The sequence below is a fragment of the Salvelinus namaycush genome, chromosome 23 (assembly GCF_016432855.1).
Source record: "Salvelinus namaycush isolate Seneca chromosome 23, SaNama_1.0, whole genome shotgun sequence".
NCBI classification, from domain to species: Eukaryota; Metazoa; Chordata; class Actinopteri; order Salmoniformes; family Salmonidae; genus Salvelinus; species Salvelinus namaycush.
Genome location: NC_052329.1, coordinates 26,278,864 through 26,305,693, shown reverse-complemented (window position 1 = coordinate 26,305,693; position 26,830 = coordinate 26,278,864). Strand labels below are relative to the sequence as shown.

General features: G+C 44.7%; 1 protein-coding gene across 2 annotated transcripts in view; it reads right to left on the bottom strand.

Moving 5' to 3' along the window:
• The window catches only part of LOC120018241 (serine/threonine-protein kinase PAK 1-like), a 34,952-nt gene extending 9,283 nt beyond the window's left edge, over positions 1–25,669 (bottom strand). The window contains exons 1-6 of one of the 2 annotated variants that reach the window (XM_038961325.1): positions 25,547–25,669; positions 3,699–3,908; positions 3,329–3,423; positions 1,442–1,589; positions 1,279–1,316; positions 611–724 (exon numbers count right to left, since the gene is read on the bottom strand). In XM_038961325.1, coding sequence (XP_038817253.1) covers positions 611–724; positions 1,279–1,316; positions 1,442–1,589; positions 3,329–3,423; positions 3,699–3,885 — 582 coding nt within the window. In that variant the 5' untranslated portion in view covers positions 3,886–3,908; positions 25,547–25,669. Of the gene's footprint in view, positions 1–610; positions 725–1,278; positions 1,317–1,441; positions 1,590–3,328; positions 3,424–3,698; positions 3,912–25,546 lie in introns of both variants that reach the window. The other variant, XM_038961324.1, reaches the window with a different exon arrangement.
• Positions 25,670–26,830: the final 1,161 nt, after the last annotated feature.

The window sequence follows — 26,830 nt, the reverse complement described above, 5'->3', positions numbered from 1 at the left end:
GAGGGGAGGGAGAGAGACAGAGACAGAGAGAGAGACAGAGAGAGAGACAGAGAGAGAGGGAGCGAGACGAGAGAGAGAGGGGAGAGAAAGAGAGAGACAGAGAGAGAGGGGAGAGAAAGAGAGAGACAGAGAGAGAGGGAGCGAGACGAGAGAGAGAGGGGAGAGAAAGAGAGAGACAGAGAGAGAGGGGAGAGAAAGAGAGAGACAGAGACAGAGAGAGAGAAGGACTGTTAGCCTTCTGAGCTATAGCTTATGCAATTGGTGGTCTACCAAACCACCTGTTACAGTTACTGTTCCTGATGTTACCGTGTCTGTGTGTGTGTCCCAGTCAGGTGCAATGAGCTGCTAAATCACCGTGGCAACAGTGGTGCCATGGCAGTATCCCTGTCTGGGACACCACTTCACTTTGGACCGAAAGACCACTCTCAGCCAATCAGAGAACAGACTTCTCCAGGGGATTTCTCTGGCCGCCCATGATCGTCACACACACACAATGCTAAGTCTGTTGGTGAGGACCAGCACGAGGAGAGTGTTACTTTATTTATCCTGTCTGGAGCCAGGGGGCTGAGTGTATGTGTGTGTGTGTGTGTGTGTGTGGCGCATGTCTTACTGATTTAGTGTGTTCTGGTCGGGGAGCGACAACAGGAGGGGGCGTGGCCTCATCTTCATCCTCGTCCTCGGATACGGTTGCTATGGCGGGCGTCTCTGACACAGCCTTGGAGCTCTGAGGAGGACGTGACATCACTTTCAGTTAGTTCGCTTTCTTTTCCTATTATTAATACCTCCTCCCCTTCTCCCCCTTTCTTCTCCCTCTCTCCTGCTGACTGACTGTGACAGCAGGACAGCCAGACAGATAGAGAGCGTGAATGAAAGGAGTAAAATATGCTGACTCACATACAGTGCAGAAACAGGGAGAGGAGGGATGGAGAAGTAAAGACGGAGAGAGAAATAGAGCCAGGGAAGAGTGTCAATCGTCACACCTCTCCTCTCCATTCTCTTATCCTCTCATTCTCTCTGTTTATCCCCTGCTTTTCTCTATCCCTCTTCTCGTATTCGCCATTCTTCATCTATGGCAGATGCCCTAAACACACATTGATAGTTGAGTAAACCAAGATGTGCGTCTCAAAATGCACCCTATATATAGTGCACTACTTTTGACCGTGGCTCATAGGGCTCTCTGGTCAGAATCGTGGCTATGGGCCCTGATCAAAAATGGTGCACTATATATGGAAAAGGGTACCATTTGGGACTAAAGCAGAGATGTGTCAGGAGACTTACAGAAGTGTTGGAACAGCTGTAGTTGTCTGAACTCTTGTCTGTGGAGAAGGAAAACAATATGAAGAGATCAAGTTCTGATAGTGAGTTGTGAATGTGTGTTTACATGTGAATGTGTGTGTGTGTTTACATGTGAATGTGTGTATGTGTGTGTGTGTTTGTGTACCTGTAAAGCTCATGTATTTCTGGCTGTTGTTGGTCTCCTTGGAGTCGTAGAATTTGAGAACGTCAAGGACAGCCTGAGGATTCTTCTTCTGTTCCAGCTTAGTGATGTTAGAGGTCTGGAGCAACCGAGCCCATTGCTCCGGCATGCCCTACACACACAGACACACGATAACAAGAGAGAGATGTCTGCAGTGGTCAGAGAACTGGGTCAAATCTCCATCCTACACTATCATCCCCCTCTCTGCCTCGCTCTCCCTCTCCTCACTCGCTCCATTCCCCCTAAGATCTCCCCCTATTACAGACAGACAGACAGGGAGAAGGAGGGATTGAGGAGAGACATTGAAGGAGGAAGAGGGATTGAGGGAGAGACATTGAGGGAGAAGGAGGGATTGAGGGAGAGACATTGAGGGAGAAAGAGGGATTGAGGGAGAAGGAGGGATGGAGGGAGAAGGAGGGATTGAGGGATTGAGACATTGAGGGAGGAAGAGGGATTGAGGGAGAGACATTGAGGGAGAAGGAGGGATTGAGGGAGGACATTGAGGGAGAAAGAGGGATTGAGGGAGAGACATTGAGGGAGGAAGAGGGATGGAGGGAGAGACATTGGGGGTGGAAGAGGGATGGAGGGAGAGACATTGAGGGAGGAAGAGGGATGGAGGAGAGAGACATTGAGGGAGGAAGAGGGATGGAGGAGAGAGACATTGAGGGAGGAAGAGGGATGGAGGAGAGAGACATTGAGGGAGGAAGAGGGATGGAGGAGAGAGACATTGAGGGAGGAAGAGGGATGGAGGAGAGAGACATTGAGGGAGGAAGAGGGATGGAGGAGAGAGACATTGAGGGAGGAAGAGGGATTGAGGGAGAGACATTGAGGGAGGAAGAGGGATTGAGGGAGAGACATTGAGGGAGGAAGAGGGATTGAGGGAGAGACATTGAGGGAGGAAGAGGGATTGAGGGAGAGACATTGAGGGAGGAAGAGGGATTGTGGGAGAGACATTGAGGGAGAAGGAGGGATTGTGGGAGAGACATTGAGGGAGGAAGAGGAATTGAGGGAGAGACATTGAGGGAGGAAGAGGGATTGAGGGAGAGACAGAGGGAGGAAGAGGGATTGAGGGAGAGACATTGAGGGAGAAGGAGGGATTGAGGGAGAAGGAGGGATTGAGGGAGAGACATTGAGGGAGGAAGAGGGATTGAGGGAGAGACATTGAGGGAGAAGGAGGGATTGAGGGAGAAGGAGGGATTGAGGGAGAGACATTGAGGGAGGAAGAGGAATTGAGGGAGAGACATTGAGGGAGGAAGAGGGATTGAGGGAGAGACATTGAGGGAGAAGGAGGGATTGAGGGAGAGACATTGAGGGAGGAAGAGGGATTGAGGGAGAGACATTGAGGGAGGGTAATAGTGAAAGAGAGAGGATGCGTCTGAATTGGCTCCATATTCCCTTTACAGAGCACACATATTGACAAGGGCCCATAGGACTCTAGTCAAAAGTAGTGCACTATATAGGTATTTGAGCGCCATTTGGGATGCAGCCAGAGAGAGATTAGGAGTAAGTGGAGGTATTGTGCTGTAGCTAGTTAGCCTGTTTTCTTCAGTCCAAATCTAAAGTCATTCCTGCTCTAACTCAGTTACCAGCCTGCTGTCCAGAAAACAGATCCTCCTACTCAGGCCAGGGTTGAGCAGAGAAACATAGTTACACACCCTACTAGATACAGTCCATGGATCTAGAGAAAATAGACCCTTCCAGATACAGACCCTAGATCTAGAGAAAATAGACCCTTCCAGATACAGACCCTAGATCTGGAGCATATAGCCCCTTCCAGATACAGACCCTAGATCTAGAGTACATAGACAGACCCTAGTAGAGCATAGATGTAGAGCACATAGACAAACTCACTGTGAACTCTCCAGTGACCGCATCGAAGCCCACGTGGATGGTGTGTTCAAAATCAGAAGGCAGAGAGATCTCCGGACGCTCCTTCTTCTTGTTGGCTGAGATAGAGAAGGGGGTGAGAGAGAGGAGAGAGAAAGAGATGAGGAGAGAAAGAGAGAGAAGGAGCATATTGATAGAGGCAGCAGCAGAGTCTCTTGAGAGACCATCCCCCCTGAGGCTCATGGGAAAACTAACCACGCAAGCTACAGCAAGGGATCCTGGGGGATTTGGATGTCTGTCATATTCCCCCTGGTTACCTCCCTTGGCTGTACAGTTGCGCACGCACACACAGTTGAACACATAGTCGCATGTTCACGTGTCACACACAACTCACTCTTGTCTCCTCCTCCTGTCAGGATGGACATGATGGAGCGATCTTTCTTCTTCCTGTCCTCTGGGTTGGGGGGAAGGGGCTTGGAGCCATGGGGGGCAGGATCTTTGCTGCAGGAGCCAATCAGAGTGCTGGTGTTCCTCATGGGCGGGGCTGGGGGCTTGTCCTCGACGTCCCCATTGTCAGACATCTTCACCAATCACACACCAGCTGCTGCTGGAACAACCAATAAACATGAGGTCACAGAACATTACCAGTCTATCAACTAACATGACGTTAGTCCATTAGCTAATCAACTGACAGAACATTTATCCTATCAGCTAACAGGACAACACCAGTCCACTTACCTGTCAGCTGACAGAATATTAGTACTCTAGCCAATTAGCTGACAGAACATTATTCCACTAGCCCATCAGCTGAGAGAGCATTAGTCGACTAGCCTATCAGCTAACAGGACACAGCTAGGAGGACTACCAGTCTATAGTTGACTAGCTGGCACTCTGTTTGATCTGAAAACACACACATCATTTACAGGCCAGTTTCCCGGATACGGAGTGTGTGTCTACACGCTGCAAACACCAAACACAGTCACAATCCAGGACGAGAAAGACACACACACACACACACACACACTAGCCTGCTGCCTCTGCTCACACACTTATTCTCAGAGCCATTGGACTGAGAGAAAGGAACAGGCTCATAACTAGTTGTACCACAAAAATCTAAACGGCACACACACAGATTCTCACACACTGACAAACAGACACAGAGTCATTCACATAGGGGATGTAAGCTAACCTGCTATAGTGAATGCTCTGGTGGACACAGTCTACCAACGGGAACAACTATCTGGGTCAGACACAGTTTTACAGAGTTCATGTCATGAGAAGAGCTGAACAAGAAAAACGTCTAAAAAGGACTAATTCAAGGTAGAAAGTTGGAGCACTAAACAAAAAAAGCAGAGATTGATTTATTTTAGCTCACTTTAATCCACTGTACAGGAGAATAACAGAGTTCATGTCATCTCAATGCCGGAATGAATCATAAAGTCCACATGGTAAAAAAAATGGTACATTTACATCAACTGATGACTAATCATCTGACACACTGACCTAATCATATCTCAGGGTTAGTGTCACAGCTTGAAATGTCTCCCTTCATGTCGCTGAATTGCTAGCTTTACCGCCCGTTATCAAGCAGGCGGTCTCTCGTTTGCGAACCACTCGTAGGAGCCAAGTAAGGGGACTGGGCCTACAAGCATTTCGCTACATCTGCTAAATACAGTTGAAGTCAGAAGTTTACATTCACTTTAGGTTGGAGTCATTAAAACTCATTTTTCAACCACTCCACAAATTTCTTGTTAACAAACTATAGTTTTGGCAAGTCGGTTAGGATATCTACTTTGTGCATGACACAAGTAATTTTTCCAACAATTGTTTACAGACAGATTATGTCACTTATAATTCATTGTATCACGATTCCAGTGGGTCAGAAGTTTACATACACTGATTTGACTGTGCCTTTAAACAGCTTGGAACATTCCAGAAAATGTCATGTCTTGAGAAGCTTCTGATAGGCTAATTGACATCATTTGAGTCAATTGGAGGTGTACCTGTGGATGTATTTCAAGGCCTACCTTCCAGCTCAGTGCCTCTTTGCTTGACATCATGGGAAAATCAAAAGAAATCAGCCAAGACCTCAGAAAAGAATATTGTAGACCTCCACAAGTCTGGTTCATCCTTGGGAGCAATTTCCAAATGCCTGAAGGTACCACGTTCATCTGTACAAACAATAGTACACAAGTATAAACACCATGGGACCACGCAGCAGTCATACCGCTCAGGAAGGAGATGCGTTCTGTCTCCTAGAGATGAACGTACTTTGGTGCGAAAAGTGCAAATCAATCCCAGAACAACAAAGGACCTTGTGAAGATGCTGGAGGAAACAGGTACAAAAGTATCTATATCCACAGTAAAACGAGTCCTATATCAACATAACCTGAAAGGCCACTCAGCTAGGAAGAAGCTACTGCTCCAAAACCCGCCATAAAAAAGACAGACTACGGTTTGCAACTGCATATGGGGACAAAGAGCGTACTTTTTGGAGAAATGTCCTCTGGTCTGATGAAACAAAAATAGAACTGTTTGGCCATAATGACCATCGTTATGTTTGGAGGAAAAAGGGGGAAGCTTGCAAGTCGAAGAACACCATCCAAACCGTGAAGCACGGGGGTGGCAGCATCATGTTGTGGGGTGCTTTGCTGCAGGACGGACCGGTGCACTCCACAAAATAGATGGTATCATGAGTTAGGAAAATTGTGGATATATTGAAGCAACATCTCAAGACATCAGTCAGGAAGTTAAAGCTTGGTGGCAAATGGGTCTTCCAAATGGACAATGACCCCAAGCATACTTCCAAAGTTGTGGCAAAATGGCTTAAGGACAACAAAGTCAAGGTATTAGAGTGGCCATCACAAAGCCCTGACCTCAATCCTATAGAAAATTTGTGGGCAGAACTGAAAAAGCGTGTGCGAGCAAGGAGGCCTACAAACCTGACTCATTTACACCAGCTCTGTCAGGAGGAATGGGCCAAAATTCACCCAACTTATTGTGGGAAGCTTGTGGAAGGCTACCTGAAACGTTTGACCCAAGTTAAACAATTTAAAGGCAATGATACCAAATACTAATTGAGTGTATGTAAACGTCTGACCCACTGGGAATGTGATGAAAGAAATAAAAGCTGAAATAAATCACTCTACTATTATTCTGACATTTCACATTCTTAAAATAAAGTGGTGATCCTAACTGACCTAAAACAGGGATTTTTACTAGGATTAAATGTCAGGAATTGTGATAAACTGAGTTTAAATGTATTTGGCTAAGGTGTATGTAAACTTCCAACTTCAACTGTATGTAATTATATGTGACCAATCAAATTTGATTTGATTTTGACAGTGAAGGAAGCTAGTGGGGCGGCAGGTAGCCTAGTGGTTAAAGCGTTGGGCCAGTAACCCGAAAGGTTGCTGGTTCGAATCCCCGAGCTGACAAGGTAAAAATATGTTCTTCCCTGAACAAGGCAGTTAACCCACTGTTCTCCGGTAGGCCGTCATTGTAAATAAGAATTTGTTCTTAACTGACTTTCCTAGTTAAATAAAGGTTAAATAAAAATAAATAGTGTACTTCTAAGCAGACACAGTGATGGCTGTGTTACATTAGCAGTTGCTAGGTTCTGTCTGGCCTTACCTCAGTCTGTCTGTCAGGCTGGAACTGAGCTTGGCTACAGCTTCTGTCTCCTCAGTCCTCAGTGTTCCTCTAACTATAACAGCTAGTCTAAGTCCAAATACCATGCAGTGTGTGGGAGAGAGAGAGAGTGTGTAGGTGTGTGTGTGTATAGGAGGTTCCGTGCTGATATGTTTGGACTTGAGGTCTTCTCTGCTGCCTTTTAGTCATCATGAGTTCACAGCCTGTGATGTCAGAATGAGTCATGGGGTAGGAGGTGGGGTTTGTGGCTCACACATGTCATGAAAGTGTTGAACTACAGTAGATTTGTCACACACACACTAAACAGATGTATAAAACAAATGCACACACACACACACTCTACAATCACATACCTCTTCAATTACACAGCTCTGGTGACGAAGACAGCAGCTGGTCACAAGGTGGATGAAACACACACTCTTCATAGGGTTCTGTAATTCTAGTGCACTTTTGTCACCTCCTCCCTTCTTTCCATCCTCCCTCCCTCCTTCAGACATCAAACACATCCTCCCCGTCTCACCCCCACCCCTCCCCAGCCAACACCCACCCAAATCCTCCTTTGGCGAGCCGACACAAGGAAGGGCTCACATTTCAGACTCCACTGTCAGTTTACACATACAACCCTGTCATCACACACACACACACACACAGAGCAGACGAGCTCTGGGGAAGTGACTAATAAAGGAACAACCTGGGCTACATCCCAAACGGCACCCTAATCCCTGTATAGTGCACAAATTTGACCAGGGGAATTAGGGCTCTGGTCAAAACTAGTACACTATGTAGGGAATGGGGTGCCGTTTGAGATGCATCCCTGGTGCTTTCCACTGACTGAGCTGATGCTATAGATATCAAACAGGGCTGGATTACAACCCTGTCTCACCCGTCTGATTTTTATTGTGACCAACTTCAGAACGTACAAAACATACACACACAAACACACTGTTTTGTTGTCTGACAGAGAGCTAGAGGGTTAAGCCTGTTGGTGTTCCTCCCTGCTGATCAGCGGAATTAGCTAAACCACAGCCAGCAGGGGAGAAGAGGAGATGCCTCTATACACCAAGCCCAGAAGACCTCACCATCCCTGGGGAGTTGAGGAGACAGAGACCCCCTCCTGTTGGAGCTAATGAGTAGAGAGATCGAGCCTACACAACTGTTCCCTCATCATTTGTGTGTGTTTGTATGTGTGAGATGAAAACATTTGAAGGAAAAGAAAGAACAGAATGAGAAAAATTAAGGAAGCAAGAAAGATAGGGGAGAAAAAAAAGAGATACAATTGTCTTCTTGTCCAACCATGTTAATGAGCCAGCCCCTAGGACAGACTTCAAATGTATATTTTACACACACACACACACCCACACACCCACACACCCACACACACACACAGGTTTCAGTCTTTCAAGTAGATGACAGACAGTTCTCGGATACATGTGGTTCTTGGTTTTTTTAAATTCTCAAACAAAGTACAACACAAAATTGTCCAAATCATATGGAGGAAACCAGGCACCGCTCATCACTTGGCCAATACCATTTTTCAGCGACAGGGACTGGGAGACTAGTCAGGATCGAGGGAAAGATGAACGGAGCAAAGTACAGAGAGATCCTTGATGAAACCTGCTCCAGAGCGCTCAGGACCTCAGACTGGGATGAAGGTTCACCTTCCAATAGGATAACGACCCTAAGCACACAGCCAAGACAATGCAGGAGTGGCTTCGGGAGAAGTCTCTGAATGTCCTTGAATGGCCCAGCCAGAGCCCAGACATGAACCCGATTGAACATCTCTGGAGAGACCTAACAATAGTTGTGCAGCAACGTTCCCCATCCAACCTGACAGGACATGAGAGAATCTGCTGAGAAGAATGGGAGAAACTCCCCAAATACAGGTGTATCAAGCTTGTAGCGTCATACCCAAGAAGACTCAAGGCTGTAATCACTGCCAAAGGTGCTTCAACAAAGTACTGAGTAAAGGGTTAGAATACGTATGTAAATGTGATATAAATGAGCAAAAATGTATAGATATTTTTTTCGCTTTGTCATTATGGGGTATTGTGTGTAGAGTGATAGGGGGAAAAAACGATTGTGGGAAAAGTCGAGGGGTCCGAATACTTTCCGAATGCACTGTATGATTTCAATATGATTAGCTATCTTTTTTCATTCTCCGTCCTCCTGTCTTTGTTTTTTTGATAGTACTTTTATTTTATGATGTGAAGCACTTTGTTTCTTGTATTCTTGTATTGAAAAGTGCTATACAAATAAATTATCACTATAAATGACTGTATGAATAATATGTATGAGGACAGAATGCTTATTATTTGAAAATAGGTAGTTTCATAAAGAAAACTTGACTGTGTGTGTGTGTGTGTGTGTGTGTTTGTCCCACTCCCAGGAGTCCCACAACAGGCCCAAGCAGATGGCAGAGAGGACACGGCCAAACACACAATTAGAGAGAGGGGGCCGCATAGCACCTGCTGGCTGGGGGGGAGCAGAGGAGGATGGGAGGGTACTTTTTCACATGAGTGAGGAACAACCAAGCCTGAACTGGACATGCAGTGAGACAGTGAGGTAGTGTGAGAGAGAGAGAGAGAGAGAGAGAGAGAGAGAGACAGTGAATGGGAGAGAAACAGTGAGAGAGGTGAGTGAGACAGTGAGTGGGGGAAAGAAACAGTGAGAGAGAGTTGAGTGAGAGTGGGTGCGAGAGAAACAGTGAGAGAGATGTGTGTGAGACAGTGAGTGTGAAAGAAACAGTGAGAGAGAGGTGAGTGAGACAGTGAGTGTGAAAGAAACAGTGAGAGAGGTGAGTGAGACAGTGAGTGGGAGAGAAACAGTGAGAGAGAGGTGAGTGAGACAGTGAGTGTGAAAGAAACAGTGAGAGAGGTCAGTGAGACAGTGAGTGTGAAAGAAACAGTGAGAGAGGTGAGTGAGACAGTGAGTGTGAAAGAAACAGTGAGAGAGCGGTGAGTGAGACAGTGAGTGTGAAAGAAACAGTGAGAGAGGTGAGTGAGACAGTGAGAGAGGTGAGTGAGACAGTGAGAGAGGTGAGTGAGACAGTGAGAGAGGTGAGTGAGACAGTGAGAGAGGTGAGTGAGACAGTAAAGAGAAAAAAGAAGGTTGTGGTGCTGTCATAGCACACTGTCCTGCCCCCTCTGGTTGCCTGGGGTTACGGTGTTGATGGATGGACAGTGACAGGAAGACTCTCACTCTATTCACACACACACACACACAATTAAATTACCCAATTCACACAGACCAAAACCAGAAAGCTCATGCTCCCTCTCTCTTTCCCTGCCCCTCTCTCTCGCACATACACACACACACACGTCACCTTGTCTCACTACAGGCACAGAAGACATACCTCCTGTGTGTGTGTGTGTACCAGCTTCTATGATACTGCAGTGTTCTCTCATGCCTAAGAGCATGAAATGAAGCCAAACAGAGAAAAATCACAACCACGACTGACCGACTACATCACCTCGACTGACCGACTACATCACCTCGACTGACCGACTACATCACCTCGACTGACCGACTACATCACCTCGACTGACCGACTACATCACCTCGACTGACCGACTACATCACCTCGACTGACCGACTACATCACCTCGACTGACCGACTACATCACCACGACTGACCGACTACATCACCACGACTGACCGACTACATCACCACGACTGACCGACTACATCACCTTGACTGACCGACTACATCACCTTGACTGACCGACTACATCACCTTGACTGACTGACTACATCACCATGACTGACCGACTACATCACCTTGACTGACCGACTACATCACCTTGACTGACCAACTACACTGAACAAAATACTAATGCAACAATTTCAAAGATTTTACTGAGTTACAGTTCATATAAAGAAATCAGTCAATGTAAATAAATTCATTAGGTCCTAATCTACAGATTTCACATGACTGGGAATACAGATCTGCATCTGTTGGTCACAGATACATAAAAATAAATTGGCCTAACAAATGGGCCTCAGGATCTCGTCACGGTATTTCTGTGCATTCAAATTGCCATCGATAAAATGCAACTGTGTTCGTTGTCCTTAGCTTATGCCTGCCTAAACCATAACAGAATGCCCCGTGGTGGGGGTGGGGTTCACAAAGTTGACATCAGCAAACCGCTCGCCGGTTGGATGTACTGACAATTTCTCTAAAACGATGTTGGAGGCGGCTTATGGTAGAGATATGAACAATCAATTCTCTGGCAACACGCTGGTGGATATTCCTGCAGTTAGCATGCCAAGTGCACGCTCTTGAGACATCTGTGACATTGTGTTGTGTGACAAAACTACATATCTTAGAGTGACCTTATATTGTTCCCAGCAGCTTCTTGATATGCTATCAAGAATATGCTTCAGGTGGATGAATTAGCTTGACAAAAGGGGAAATCCTCACTAACAAGGATGTAAACAAATTTGTCAACAAAATATGAGAGAAATAAGCTTTCTGTGCATATGGAAAATTTCTGGGATCTTCTATTTCAGTTCATGAAATATGGGACCAACACGTTTCGTTTTTATATTTTTGTTCAGTGTACATCACCATGACGACCAACTAAATCACCATCATCATGATTGACAAACTGGATCATCATGACGACTAACTACATCACCATGACGACCAACTACATCACCATGACCAAACCGGACTAACACATATTGTCCTAACAGTTATTGATTATTCCTTCAATAACTAAGTGGGTGGAAAGAGAGTGAGGGATGGATGGAAGCAGAGAAAAAGAAACGAAGAGGTGATTGTCAAATATATTTATTGATTTTGTTTTCTTTCTTTCACTGGACGACAGAAAGTGCATTCAATCCCAAGATGCTTTCTAGCTCGGCACTGTGAGTGGTCTGTCCTCCTAATAACTCTAAGTGAGCTTAATGTCAGCTTAAGAGAAACACACACGCACACCAGCCAATGTTGATAAATCAGTGTGCATTGGAGTCTTAAAAATGTCAACCTGAGGAGGCTTTTAGATGCACTTTAACATACACCCTGGCTCTGTGTGTGTGTGTTGAGGAATTGATGATGACAACAGTCAAGATTCCTAGTGTGCTCATAGGGCGTATCCTAGTGCATGTGTGCGTGTTCAAGTTTATGACTAGCCTTCCCTACCTTTCATTAATGCACTGTGTGTGTGTGTGTGTGTCCCGGGTCTCCCTGGGTGCCTAGAGATGATATCACAGGAATCTAGTCGCCAGCAGATTCTTAGGGTGGGGTGCACCCAACATTCTACTGTGGCTCCCCTTTCTCCTCTCCTCCTTGACACTCCATGACATCATCATGAGTTCCACCAGGCGATTGTTTGAATCACAAAGAAGAAAAAGATCCATCTTCTGTCTCTTTCTCTCCCTTTGCATTGCTCTCTTTTCATCTGCTGTCTGTTCGTTTAACCGTGCCTAGAGAGACGCTCACACTGACGAGTTCTCCTTTGCCTCTGAAGATGTGTGTGTGTGTGTGTTGAGGAGGGAAGGGGGTGAGATGGATATAGGAGTAGAAAGCAAGGAAGCGAAGCAGAGAGAATGAGAAGTCCTGAGGAATACTCGGAGCTCCATTATTTACAAGAACCTGTTTGAAGCTGATCCCTCATTTTTAAATCAAATCACATCGTATTGGTCACATACACATACTTAGCAGATGTTATTGCGGGTGTAGCGAAATGCTTGTGTTCCTAGCTCCAACAGTGCAGTAATATCTAACAATTTACAACAACACACACATCTAAAAGTAAAAGAATGGAATTAAGAAATATAGAAATATTAGATCGAGCAATGTCAGAGTGGCATGGACTAAAATAGAATACAGTATTTACACATATGTGATGAGTAAAGCAGTATGTAAACACTATTAAAAGTGACTAGAGTTCCATTATTAAAGCGGCCAGTGATTCCAAGTCTATGTACAGTGGGGCAAAAAAGTATTTAGTCAGCCACCAATTGTGCAAGTTCTCCCACTTAAAAAGATGAGGCCTGTAATTTTCATCATAGATACACTTCAACTATGACAGACAAAATGAGAAAAAAAATCCAGAAAATCACATTGTAGGATTTTTAATGATTTTATTTGCAAATTATGGTGGAAAATAAACTTTCGTTATTGTCCAAATACTTCTCAATACTTTGTTATATACCCTTTGTTGGCAATGACAGAGGTCAAACGTTTTCTGTAAGTCTTCACAAGTTTTTCACACACTGTTGCTGGTATTTTGGCCCATTCCTCCATGCAGATCTCCTCTAGAGCAGTGATGTTTTGGGGCTGTTGCTGGGCAACACGGACTTTCAACTCCCTCCAAAGATTTTCTATGGGGTTGAGATCTGGAGACTGGCTAGGCCACTCCAGGACCTTGAAATGCTTCTTACGAAGCCACTCCTTCGTTGCCCGGGCGGTGTGTTTGGGATCATTGCCATGCTGAAAGACCCAGCCACGTTTCATCTTCAATGCCCTTGCTGATGGAAGGAGGTTTTCACTCAAAATCTCACGATACATGGCCCCATTCATTCTTTCCTTTACACGGATCAGTCATCCTGGTCCCTTTGCAGAAAAACAGCCCCAAAGCATGATGTTTCCACCCCCATGCTTCACAGTAGGTATGGTGTTCTTTGGATGCAACTCAGCATTCTTTGTCCTCCAAACACGACGAGTTGAGTTTTTACCAAAAAGTTCTATTTTGGTTTCATCTGACCATATGACATTCTCCCAATCTTCTTCTGGATCATCCAAATGCTCTCTAGCAAACTTCAGACGGGCCTGGACATGTACTGGCTTAAGCAGGGGGACACGTCTGGCACTGCAGGATTTGAGTCCCTGGCGGCGTAGTGTGTTACTGATGGTAGGCTTTGTTACTTTGGTCCCAGCTCTCTGCAGGTCATTCACTAGGTCCCCCCGTGTGGTTCTGGGATTTTTGCTCACCGTTCTTGTGATCATTTTGACCCCACGGGGTGAGATCTTGCGTGGAGCCCCAGATCGAGGGAGATTATCAGTGGTCTTGTATGTCTTCCATTTCCTAATAATTGCTCCCACAGTTGATTTCTTCAAACCAAGCTGCTTACCTATTGCAGATTCAGTCTTCCCAGCCTGGTGCAGGTCTACAATTTTGTTTCTGGTGTCCTTTGACAGCTCTTTGGTCTTGGCCATAGTGGAGTTTGGAGTGTGACTGTTTGAGGTTGTGGACAGGTGTCTTTTATACTGATAACAAGTTCAAACAGGTGCCATTAATACAGGTAACGAGTGGAGGACAGAGGAGCCTCTTAAAGAAGAAGTTACAAGTCTGTGAGAGCCAGAAATCTTGCTTGTTTGTAGGTGACCAAATACTTATTTTCCACCATAATTTGCAAATAAATTCATTACAAATCCTACAATGTGATTTTCTGGATTTTTTTTTCTCATTTTGTCTGTCATAGTTGAAGTGTACCTATGATGAAAATTACAGGCCTCTCTCATCTTTTTAAGTGGGAGAACTTGCACAATTGGTGGCTGACTAAATACTTTTTTGCCCCACTGTATATAGGGCAGCAGCCTCTAAGGTGCAGGGTTGCGTAACCGGGTGCAAGCCGGCTAGTGATGGCTATTTAACAGTCTAATGGACTTGAGATAGAAGCTGTTTTTCAGTCTCTCGGTCCCAGCTTTGATGCACCTGTACTGACCTCACCGTCTGGGTGATAGCGGGGTGAACAGGCCGTGGCTCGGGTGGTTGATGTCCTTGATCTTTTTGGCCTTCCTGTGACATCGGGTGCTGTAGGTGTCTTGGGAGGGCAGGTAGTTTTCCCCCAGGTGATGCGTTGGGCAGACCGTACCACCCCCTGGAAAGCCCTGCGGTTGCATGGCGGTGCAGTTCCCGTACCAGGCTGTGATAGACCGATAGGATAATCTCAATTGTGCATCTGTAAAAGTTTGAGGATTTTAGGTGACAAGCCACATTTTTTCAGCCTCCTGAGGTTGAAGAGGCGCTGTTGCTCATTCTTCACCACACGGTCTGTGTGGGTGGACCATTTCAGATCGTCATCAACTTGAAGCTTTCCACCTTCTCCACTGCGGTCACGTCGATGTGGATAGTTGCGTGTTACACGATCATCTATTTTTGTTGACGTTGAGTGAGAAGTTATTTTCCTGGCACCACTCCTCCAGGGCCCTCATCTCCTCCCTGTAGGCTGTCTCGTCATTGTTGGTTATCAGGCCTACTACTGTTGTGTCGTCTGCAAACTTGATGATTGAGTTGGAGGCGTGAGTGGCCACGCAGTCATGGGTGAACAGGGAGTATAGGAGCGGGCTGAGCACGCACCCTTGTGGGGCCCCTGTGTTGAGGATCATCAAAGTAGAGGTGTTGTTTCCAACCTGGGGGCGGCCAGTCAGGAAATCCAGGACCCAGTTGCACAGGGCGGGGTTCAGACCCAGGGCCCCGAGTTTATTTTATGAATTTGGAGGGTACTATGGTATTGAATGCTGAGCTATAGTCAATGAACAATATTCTTACATACAGTTGAAGTCGGAAGTTTACATAAACCTTAGCCAAAAACATTTCAACTCAGTTTCACAATTCCTGACGTTTAATCTTAGTAATAATTCCATGTCTTAGGTCAGTTACAATCACCAGTTTATTTTAAGAATGTGAAATGTCAGAATAATAGTAGAGAGAATTATTTATTTCAGCTTTTATTTCTTTCATCACATTCCCAGTGGGTCACAAGTTCACACACACACTCAATTAGTATTTGGTAGCATTGCCTTTAAATTGTTTAACTTGGGTCAAACGTTTCGGGTAGCCTTCCACAATAAGTTGGGTGAATTTTGGCCCATTCCTCCTGACAGAGCTGGTGTAACTGAGTCAGGTTTGTAGGCCTCCTTGCTCGCACACACTTTTTCAGTTCTGCCCACACATTTTCTATAGGATTGAGGTCAGGGCTTTGTGATGGCCACTCCAAAACCTTGACTTTGTTGTCCTTAAGCCATTTTGCCACAACTTTGGAAGTATGCTTGGGGTCATTGTCCATTTGGAAGAGCCATTTGCGACCAAGCTTTAACTTCCTGACTGATGTCTTGAGATGTTGCTTCAATATATCCACATAATTTTCCAACCTCATGATACCATCTATTTTGTGAAGTGCACCAGCCCCTCCTGCAGCAAAGCACCCCAACAACATGATGCTGCCACTCCCGTCCTTCACGGTTGGGATGGTGTTCTTCGGCTTGCAAGCCTCCCCCTTTTTCCTCCAAACATAACAATGGTCATTATGGCCAAACAGTTCTATTTTTGTTTCATCAGACCAGAGGACATTTCTCCAAAAAGTACGCTCTTTGTCCCCATGTGCAGTTGCAAACCGTAATCTGGCTTTTTTAATGGAGGTTTTGGAGCAGTAGCTTCTTCCTTGCTGAGTGGCCTTTCAGGTTATGTCTATATAGGACTTGTTTTACTGTGGATATAGATACTTTATACTTTATACTTTATACTTGTGTACCTGTTTCCTCCAGCATCTTCACAAGGTCCTTTGCTGTTGTTCTGGGGTGGATTTGCACTTTTCGTACAAAAGTACGTCTCTAAGAGACAGAACGCGTCTCCTTCCTGAGCGGTATGACGGCTGTGTGGTCCCATGGTGTTTATACTTGCATACTATTGTTTGTACAGATGAATGATGAACCAGACTTGTGGAGGTCTACAATTTTTTTTCTGATGTCTTGGCTGATTTCTTTTGATTTTCCCATGATGTCAAGCAAAGAGGCACTGAGTTTGAAGGTAGGCCTTGAAATACATCCACAGGTACACCTCCAATTGACTCAAATGATGTCAATTAGCCTATCAGAAGCTTCTAATGCCATGACATCATTTTCTGGAATTTTCCAAGCTGTTTAAAGGCACAGTCAACTTAGTGTATGTAAACTTCTGACCCACTGGAATTGTGATACAGTACAGATACAGTCTGTAAACGATTGTTGGAAAAACTACTTGTGTCATGCACAAAGTAGATATCCTAACCGACTTGCCAAAACTATAGTTTGTTAACAAGAAAGTTGTGGAGTGGTTGAAAAACTATTTTTAATGACTCCAACCTAAGTGTATGTAAACTTCCGACTTCAACTGTAGGTATTCCTATTGTTCAGATGGAATAGGGCAGTGTGATTGCATTGTCTGTGGATCTATTGGGGCAGTAAGCAAATTGAAGAGGGTCTATCGCGTCAGGTAAGGTAGAGGTGATATGTTCCTTAACTAGCCTCTCAAAGCACTTCATGATGAAAGTAGTGAGTGCTACAGGGCGATAGTCATTTGGTTCTGTTACCTTTGCTTTCTTGGGTACAGGAACAATGGTGGACATCTTGATGCAAGTGGGGACAGCAGACTGGGATAGGGAGAGATTGAATATGTCCGTAAACACTCCAGCCAGCTGGTCTGCGCATGCTGAGGACGCAGCTAGGGATGTCGTCTGTGCCATCAGCCTTGCAAGGGTTAACGTGCTTAAATGTCTTACTCATGTTGGCCATGGAGAAGGAGAGCCCACAGTACTTGGTAGCGGGATGCATCGGTGACACTGTGTTATTCTCAAAGTGGGCGAAGGTGTTTAGCTTGTCCGGAGGCAAGACGGTGTCCGCAGCGTGGCTGGTTTTCCCTTTGTAGTCCGTGATTGTCTGTAGAACCATACGTCTCGTGTCTGAGCCGTTGAATTGCGACTTTACTTTGTCTCTGTACTGACGTTTTGCCTGTTTGATTGCCTTACGGAGGGAATAACTACACTGTTTGTATTCGGCCATATTCCCAGTCACCATGCCATGGTTAAATGCGGTGGTTCGTGCTTTCAGTTTTGCGCGAATGCTGCCATCTATCCACGGTTTCTGGTTAGGGTAGGTTTTAATAGTCACAGTGAGTACAACATCTCCTATACACTTCCTAATGAACTCAGTCACCATATCCGTGTAGTCGTCAATGTTATTCTCAGAGGCTACCCGGAACATGTCCTAGTCCGCGTGGTCAAAACAATCTTGAAGCATGGATTCCAATTGGTCAGACCAGTGTTCAATAGACCTTAGCACGGGTACTTCCTGTTTGAGAGTGTCTGCCTATAGGAAGGGAGGAGAAAAATGGAGCCATGATCAGATCTGCCGAAGGGAGGGCCTTGTAGGTATTTCGAAAAGTTGAGTAGCAGTGGTCCAATGATTTACCAGTGCGAGTATTACAGTCAATGTGTTGGTAGAACTTCGGTAGCGTTTTCCTAAAATCTGCTTTGTTAAAATCCCCAGCTACCATAAATGTGGCCTCAGGATATGTGGTTTCCAGTTTGCACAAAGTCCAATGTAGTTCTTCGAGGGCCGTCGTGGTAACGGCATGAGGGGGAATATACACAGCTGTGACTATAACCATAGAGAATTATCTTGGGAGGTAATACGGTCGGCATTTGATTGTGAGGTATTCTAGATTGGGTGAACAAAAGGACTTGAATTTCTGTATGTTATCACAATCACACCATGGGTAGTTTATCACCGTTCTTCTTCCCATAGAGTTCTTTATTCCTGTCTGCTCGATGTACTGAAAACCCCAAAAAATTTCTGGGCTAATAATGCAAGAAATAACACACAAAAAAACGAAATACTGCAAAGTTGCTTAGGAACTAGGAGCAGAGCTGCCATATCTGTCGGCACCATCTTACGCCATTTGCCCTTTCTCCTTCTGTCTCTCCCTTCATCTTCCTATTTATTTTTCTCTGAGAATAAAAGGGAAGTGTGTGTGTGTGTGAGAGAGAGAGAGAATTAAAAGAGAGCTGAGGAACCACTTTGACTGGTTCCTCATCTCTAAGTCTAAGTACAGAGACAGAGAGTCTAAGTACCCCACACATGAACTATCTCTCTCTTTCTCCCCCTCTCTGTGCTTATCCCGAGTAAACTACAGGGAAAGGGCTGGTCAGTGACCTCACCATTGAACTACTCACTCCTCATATGATAACTATTAAACACAGAGCTGGACAAGACACACACATATTCTTACAGGTATGAGGGTCTCTGCCCACCAGCTGTCTTGTCCCACCCACCAAGCCAATCACCAAGGCAACACCATAAATAATGCCCATTGCTAAGCCTGCTGGGAGCCCAGAGCTGCTCCACCCCTGAGAAAACTAATGATATAACTAGATAAGTGTGTGTGTGTGTGCGTGAGTGAGAGAGAGAACAAAAACTGTTATCTAGCCTAACTAGAGAACAAAATTTGAGTCCAAAAAGCTCAGCATGGTAGCAGGAGGCCCTTAACTGTTCAACTAGTAAATATTTAGACTCCAAGAATTGTTATGGTTTTATAAATGTATTGTATGCATGCATGCGTGTGTATATGTGTCTTCATTGAGTATTGTTAGCTGCAGCGCTGTCTGTGATTGTTAGCAGATCTCCTGTCACACACAGAGACACAGAGAGACAGAGATGTAAAATAGCCAACAACTCTCTCAGACACACTCAACTTTTTCCTGTCACTAACCTGCTGGCTAGTCTTTCAAAACATAGGCGTGGCCAGCTAACCAGTTAGCCAGCTAGCATGTCACCAGCTAGCTTCCTTGCCAGTTAGCCTGATATAACCACAATCCCATCCACAATCCACATTCTAACTGACTGTAGCAAACTACCTTCTTGCCACCAAACGATCCCTTCAATACCATACTATTCCTTTAACAAACACTCTCTAACACCCAAACTATCCCACTCCAAACAGTTTGCGTTCCCCTGCTCAGACATAACATGCATCAACCAAAGGCTGTGTGCCACGTCATCGTCTGTTCAGTCAAATCAAAAAATAGAATAAAAATACGTTATTTGTCACATGCGCCAAATACAACAGGTATTGTACCTTACAGTGAAATGCCGAATACAACAGGTATTGTACCTTACAGTGAAATGCCGAATACAACAGGTATTGTACCTTACAGTGAAATGCCGAATACAACAGGTATTGTACCTTACAGTGAAATGCCAAATACAACAGGTATTGTACCTTACAGTGAAATGCCAAATACAACAGGTATTGTACCTTACAGTGAAATGCCAAATACAACAGGTATTGTACCTTACAGTGAAATGCCAAATACAACAGGTATTGTACCTTACAGTGAAATGCCAAATACAACAGGTATTGTACCTTACAGTGAAATGCCAAATACAACAGGTATTGTACCTTACAGTGAAATGCCAAATACAACAGGTATTGTACCTTACAGTGAAATGCCAAATACAACAGGTATTGTACCTTACAGTGAAATGCCAAATACAACAGGTATTGTACCTTACAGTGAAATGCTTACTTACAAGCCCGTAACAAATACAACAGGTATTGTACCTTACAGTGAAATGCTTACTTACAAGCCCGTAACCAACAGTGCAGTTAAGAAAATACCTAAAAAAAAAGTAAAGTAAGAGATAAGAATAACAAATAATTAAAGGGCAGCAGTAAATAACAATAGCGGGGCTATATACAGGGGGTACCGGTACAGAGTCAATGTCAATGTGCGGGGGCACCGGTGTCGAGGTAATATATACACGTAGCTAGAGCTATTAAAGTGACTATGCAGAGATAATAACAGAGAGTAGCAACAGCATTCCAGAGGGGGGCAATGCAAATAGTCTGGGTAGCCATTTGAATAGCTGTTCAGAAGTCTTATGGCTTGGGGTTGAAGCTATTTAAGAGCCTCTTGGACCTAGACTTGGTGCGCCGGTACCACTTGCCATGCGGTTGCAGAGAGAAGAGTCTATGACTGGGTGACTGGAGTCTAACAATTTTTAGGGCCTTCCTTTGACACCGCCTGGTATAGAGGTCCTGGATGGCAGGAAGTATGGACCCGTTGAAACCAGATCTCAACCCAGTCACAACATACGTCATCAGAGCGTGACGTATGTTTGTTGTTGTTGAACGCTGTCGAACGCCGAAACCTGTCGAACGCTGACGCCTGAACTAAAGACATTGGTTTAAAAGCGGACCGTGTTTTTATATACTTTAATTTTATTTTGATTCCTGCGGCTCAGTTGGGCTAAATGGCTGTGAGCGCTGCTATCTGTCCCGGGATCCTGCCAGATTCCATATAGGGGGAGATACACGAAAGCCCAGCAAGCCTAGCTGGCTCGGCGGTCTCAAATGGAGGCCGCTATTGAACGTTTCCAACGTTGCAGAAGCTGCGTTTACTTTGCTTTGTTCCGGGACAATGTGGAACTCGTTGACTTTCAATGTAAATGGAAATTGATCAAAAATGTATCACTAGCCACTTTAAACAATGCCACTTAATATAATGTATATGTATATACTGTACTCTATATCATCTACTGCATCTTGCAATCTTTATGTAATACATGTATCACTAGCCACTTTAAACTATGCACTTTTATGTTTACATACCCTACATTACTCATCTCATATGTATATACTGTACTCGATACCATCTACTGCATCTTGCCTATGCCGTTCTGTACCATCACTGATTCATATACAGTGGGGCAAAAAAGTATTTAGTCAGCCACCAATTGTGCAAGTTCTCCCACTTAAAAAGATGAGGCCTGTAATTTTCATCATAGGTACACTTCAACTATGACAGACAAAATTAGAAAAAAAAATCCAGAAAATCACATTGTAGGATTTTTTATGAATTTATTTGCAAATTATGGTGGAAAATAAGTATTTGGTCAATAACAAAAGTTTATCTCAATACTTTGTTATTTACCCTTTGTTGGCAATGACAGAGGTCAAACGTTTTCTGTAAGTCTTCACAAGGTTTTCACACACTGTTGCTGGTATTTTGGCCCATTCCTCCATGCAGATCTCCTCTAGAGCAGTGATGTTTTGGGGCTGTTGCTGGGCAACACGGACTTTCAACTCCCTCCAAAGATTTTCTATGGGGTTGAGATCTGGAGACTGGCTAGGCCACTCCAGGACCTTGAAATGCTTCTTACGTAGCCACTCCTTTGTTGCCCGGGCGGTGTGTTTGGGATCATTGTCATGCTGAAAGACCCAGCCACGTTTCATCTTCAATGCCATTGCTGATGGAAGGAGGTTTTCACTCAAAATCTCACGATACATGGCCCCATAGAATGAAACAAACAGGCATTCTATTTTTGCTCTATTGTAGTGGCCACTATAGACATCAATCAAGCGTACAAGGCTACGTGTGCAAAAAATAACGTTGAGTAAAACAAAAAAGGTATAATCTCCCCTCACACACGTGTTACTGTCAAATTCAACAAAAACTGTCTGACTTTATTAGCAAGATAATTTTCACACCATAAACTCAATTATTTGATCAGATAAGTTGGCTAATGTTGCTCAACATTTCTCTGGTAAGCTAACAGAGAATTCGATCCAGCTAGCAAGATACTTAACAATGGGAAACAGTGTTAAAAACCCTTTACAATGAAGATCTCTGAGGTTATTTGGATTTTTACGAATTATCTTTGAAAGACAGAGTCCTGAAAAAGGAAGTTTTTTTTGCTGAGGCCCCCGCGCCGTGTCTTACCAGAGGCTGCTGTTCTGTCCTGCCGATGGAGTGTATAACCTGCCAGCTATATGTTGTCGGTGTCTGTAGTAGTATATCCCTCCCGTCCGACTCATTGAAGAACTCTTTGTCCAGTTGGAGGTGAGCAATCGCAGTTCTGATGTCCAGAAGCTCTTTTCGGTCATAAGAGACGGTAGTAGCAACATTATTTACAAAACAAGTTACGAACAACACAAAAAAAACAACAAAATAGCATGGTTGATTAAGAGCCAATAAGACGGCAGCCCTCCCATCCGGCACCATCGTAATACTGGGCACCAGATTGCTATAACATATGATGTAGTTAGCTGATATGTAAAATACTTATCCAGGCCTTGTAAGATCTGGCATGCATCAGCAACATCTAAGCATGGGAATACAACCTATCTATTTAACACCCAAACTATCCTACTCCTCAGACTCCAGACAGACATGCCACTACACCGCCAGCCCACCAGATGCCGACCAGCAGGGTTTGCGTGCTTGTGTGTATTTGAGAGGATAATGGTCATCAATGGAGGTCATCTGAGATAGAGAAAACAGCTAAACGAATAAAGAGAGAGGCGGTGAGATTCCTACTGCAGCTGTTCACGCATTCACACACTAGTGTGAGGGAGAGAGATAGAAATAGGGAGAGAGAGATAGAAATAGGGAGAGAGAGAGAGAGATGGGGAGAGAGAGATAGAAATAGGGAGAGAGAGAGAGAGATAGGGAGAGAGAGATAGGGAGAGAGAGAGAGATAGAAATAGGGAGAGAGATAGGGAGAGGGAGAGAGAGATAGAAATAGGGAGAGAGATAGGGAGAGGGAGAGAGAGATAGAAATAGGGAGAGAGAGATAGGGAGAGAGAGAAAGAAAGGAGAGAAAGAGCGAGAGGACTTAACTACAGGTCCATAAGGTCAGCAGCAGGATGTAGATTTAAAGGTGATTTAAATCAGTGATTAGTGCCAATGCAGCACTACATGTCACTGTGTGTGTGTGTGTGTGTGTGTGTGTGTGTGTGTGTGTGTGTGTGTGTGTGTGTGTGTGTGTGTGTGTGTGTGTGTGTGTGTGTGGGTGGGGCGAGATGTAGAAATAGTAAAGGGAGAAAAAAGGATAACTGTTGTATTCGGCGCATTTAACTAATAACATTTGATTTGATAAGAGAGGAAAAGAGACAAGAGGGTCAACTGGAGAGAAACAGAGAGAGGTAGAGAGATAGACAGGGACTCAGAGAGAGAGAGAGAGATATTTATAGTTGATAGTATTATTGTTGCTTCAGTGGACAGGTTAGCTCTGATGCCAGTATTCTGTTCTCTACAGTACTTTACTAGAGGGAAAAAGGGAGGAGGAGAAGAGAGGGCGGTAAGGACACAGCACAGGGTAGAAAAAATTACAGAAATACTCCCTCCCTCTGTGTGTGTGTGTGTCAGAGAGTGTAAATAGAGAGAGTAAACACACACACTCCTTACAGACCAAATTAAACCTTGGATTGGCTAAAGTGTCCAACCCTAAACAGTCTGCAGGGTATACATACATACACACTTGTTCTTACACCCTTCACACCCCCACATCCTACAACGTCTCTTCATATCACAATGAATAGGCTAATCATAATATTATTACTGTTTTTACACTTGTACATAACATGTGCCTATCCCCCTTTCCACCCATGTAGACAGACATGTGATTGGCTGGCTGGACACCTCTCACTTATTCCTCTACATATTGATCCCATTCAACTTTTATGGGGCACGAAGGTCAGTGTTGGCTCAGGCTCATTACCTTAACAGAACTGAGACAAGACCAGTGGTGATATAGACTGCTGATGAGAAGACACTAGATGGGGCTACATCCCAAACAGAACACTATTCCCTATATAGTGCACTACGTTGACCAGAGCCCCCCCTATACATATATTTTTTTTAATTTAACCTTTATTTAACTATATAGGGAAAAGGGTGCTATTTGGGACACACACTGGGTTGTTTCCCCAACCCAAATTAGCCTACTCTTCTTGGTTAGACTGTTATTCCTGATGTGTCATTTATTCAAAGCGCCAAGTAAGACTGAGTGAAGGCTGTGGAGCACTGTGTCACTAATCAGACAGCTACAGCCGCACTTATCTAGCCTACCCCCTCTCTCTGTTTCTTCCAGTCTTTTTCCTCTTTCTGTCTGTTGGTCTCTCCCTTTTCTACCCTCTCTAGTGCATTTTGGGGCGGCAGGTAGCCTAGTGATTAGAGCGTTGGGCCAGTGGTTGCCAGTGGTTGCTAGATCGAATCCCCGAACTGACAAGGTAAAAATCTGTTGTTCTGCCCCTGAACAAGGCAGTTAATCTACTGTTCCTAGGCCGTCATTGTAAATAAGAATTCGTTATTAACTGACTTGCCTAGTTAAATAAAGGTTAAATAAATACAAATGTGTCTCTCTCTCCCCCCAGTTAGTCCCTAATCTTAACCCCTACCTTGCCCAACCCTAACTATTTTAAATGTTAACTTCAAATGGGATAGGGACAACCGAAGGATCACAAGGACCCCCCTCTATGTCGCATAATGATTCGTTTCACATCTTTTTCCTAAAGACATTAAATAAATGAAAATGTTTGTAATATCTAGCCTAGATTGTACATGAGATCATTTAATTTTATCCATGACATTTTGTGCCAATTTTCATTCATTCAGGCGAGTTAATTTCATTCGAATGATAACTGTATATTCCCACATTTTTCATTCATACCGGTTGACCCTTGAAGCGACAGATAACTGGTCCACACACACACACACACACACACACACACACACACACACACACTCTGATAATGTCTGGAGCTCTACCACAACACACCGCGGGCTGCATAAAGCACCGTCATAACACCCTGTTCCCTTCTCCCAGGGACAAAATCAGTGAACCGATAAATCTGCGTCGCGGCCCCAACGTCCAACCACTACTGTATGTATGCATGATCCCTTGCCGTTACACTGTAGCGCCGTGAGCACGCTCCTCCTGTCTGTTCTGCGGTAACAGTCCTGTAATGTACCAGTAAAGGAAGGTAAACTAAAAGAATGTCATGCCCGGTTCTGTCTGTGGATAAAGGAATAGGAGAAACTCACCTATCGCCGTGTCTTTTGAAAAATTCCTGATGGCGATCCGTTCTCTTTGCCAGCACTCACACACATGCATTCGCCCAAGTAGCTTCAGTTTTTTCTATTCTGCCCAATTTGACAAACCCTTCTTCTATCGCTCTGCCCAGGCTCTGCCAATCCCTGGCTATTGTTAGACACACACCACCCTGCTACATAGCAACGCCCGCCCACTACACTCGTTTCTAGTATGCCAGTGGTCAGGCTGAAGCTCAGTCGTATGCTTATTGGTCTGTTTGGCCGTCTGTTTCACTGGGAGGTGAGGTGGGTTTCGCCATGAGTTTCCCCGATTACATTTCGGGGCTGCATCTCAATTATTTGTTTATATCGCTTCCTATCCTTGTGTCCTCTGCTTGTGTCCTTCTCTCCTTGTGCCCACTTTCTTCATCTGTAGGATACAGACTTGACAGGTGCAGAGGTCAATCACTGGGCTGGATTTTACATTAGCCTTATTGAGATGTATCATTATCATCATTTTTCTTAATCAGACTAATTACTGAATCCGCTGAAGGAGAGGATATAAGGAAAGGAGGAGAGAAAAGTGTGTGTAATTGGGTGAGGGTGATGGGCATAGACATAGGTCTGTCTCAAATGGCACTCTATTCTCTTTGTAGTGTGCTAGTTTTAACCAAGGCCCACAGGGCTCTGGACAAAATAAGTGCACTATATAGGGACCTAGGGAATAGCGTGACATTTGGGACTTCCCATACAAAACCATGCAGTATATGGTATGACATCATTGAATCTGTATAACTACTGTGCTCTCTGGTGGTGGGTGGGGGGATCACACCTCACAGCCTGGCCACGTTATAGCAGCAATAGGCAATAGGCGCAGTGTATGGAGAGACATAGAGGAGAGGAGAGGAAGAGAGAGAGGAGAAAGGAGAGAGGAGAGGCAGCCACTTCCGCACCATGTGAACTCAAGCTCATCATCATCTACCCTCTCTGATCCCACACACACACACGCACAAACATATACACACACACGCACATGCACACACACACATGGTAGCCTGCTGCAGCCATAAGAAAACAGACCCAGAGGAGCTAGCAAGAAGACACATACAGAGAGAGAGGGGGAGAAACCGAGACTGAGAGAGGCAGACGTCGTCGTGCTGCTGTGTGAACTGAGTAGGAGAATCTTAACCAAGCTACTAGCTCCCAGAGGGCTGTCAGTCTGCTGTTTACACCATGGAGCTGGTCTCTACACTGCAGCTGTGTATCTGCAACCTAGAGCTGCGTCTGCTGGGAGAG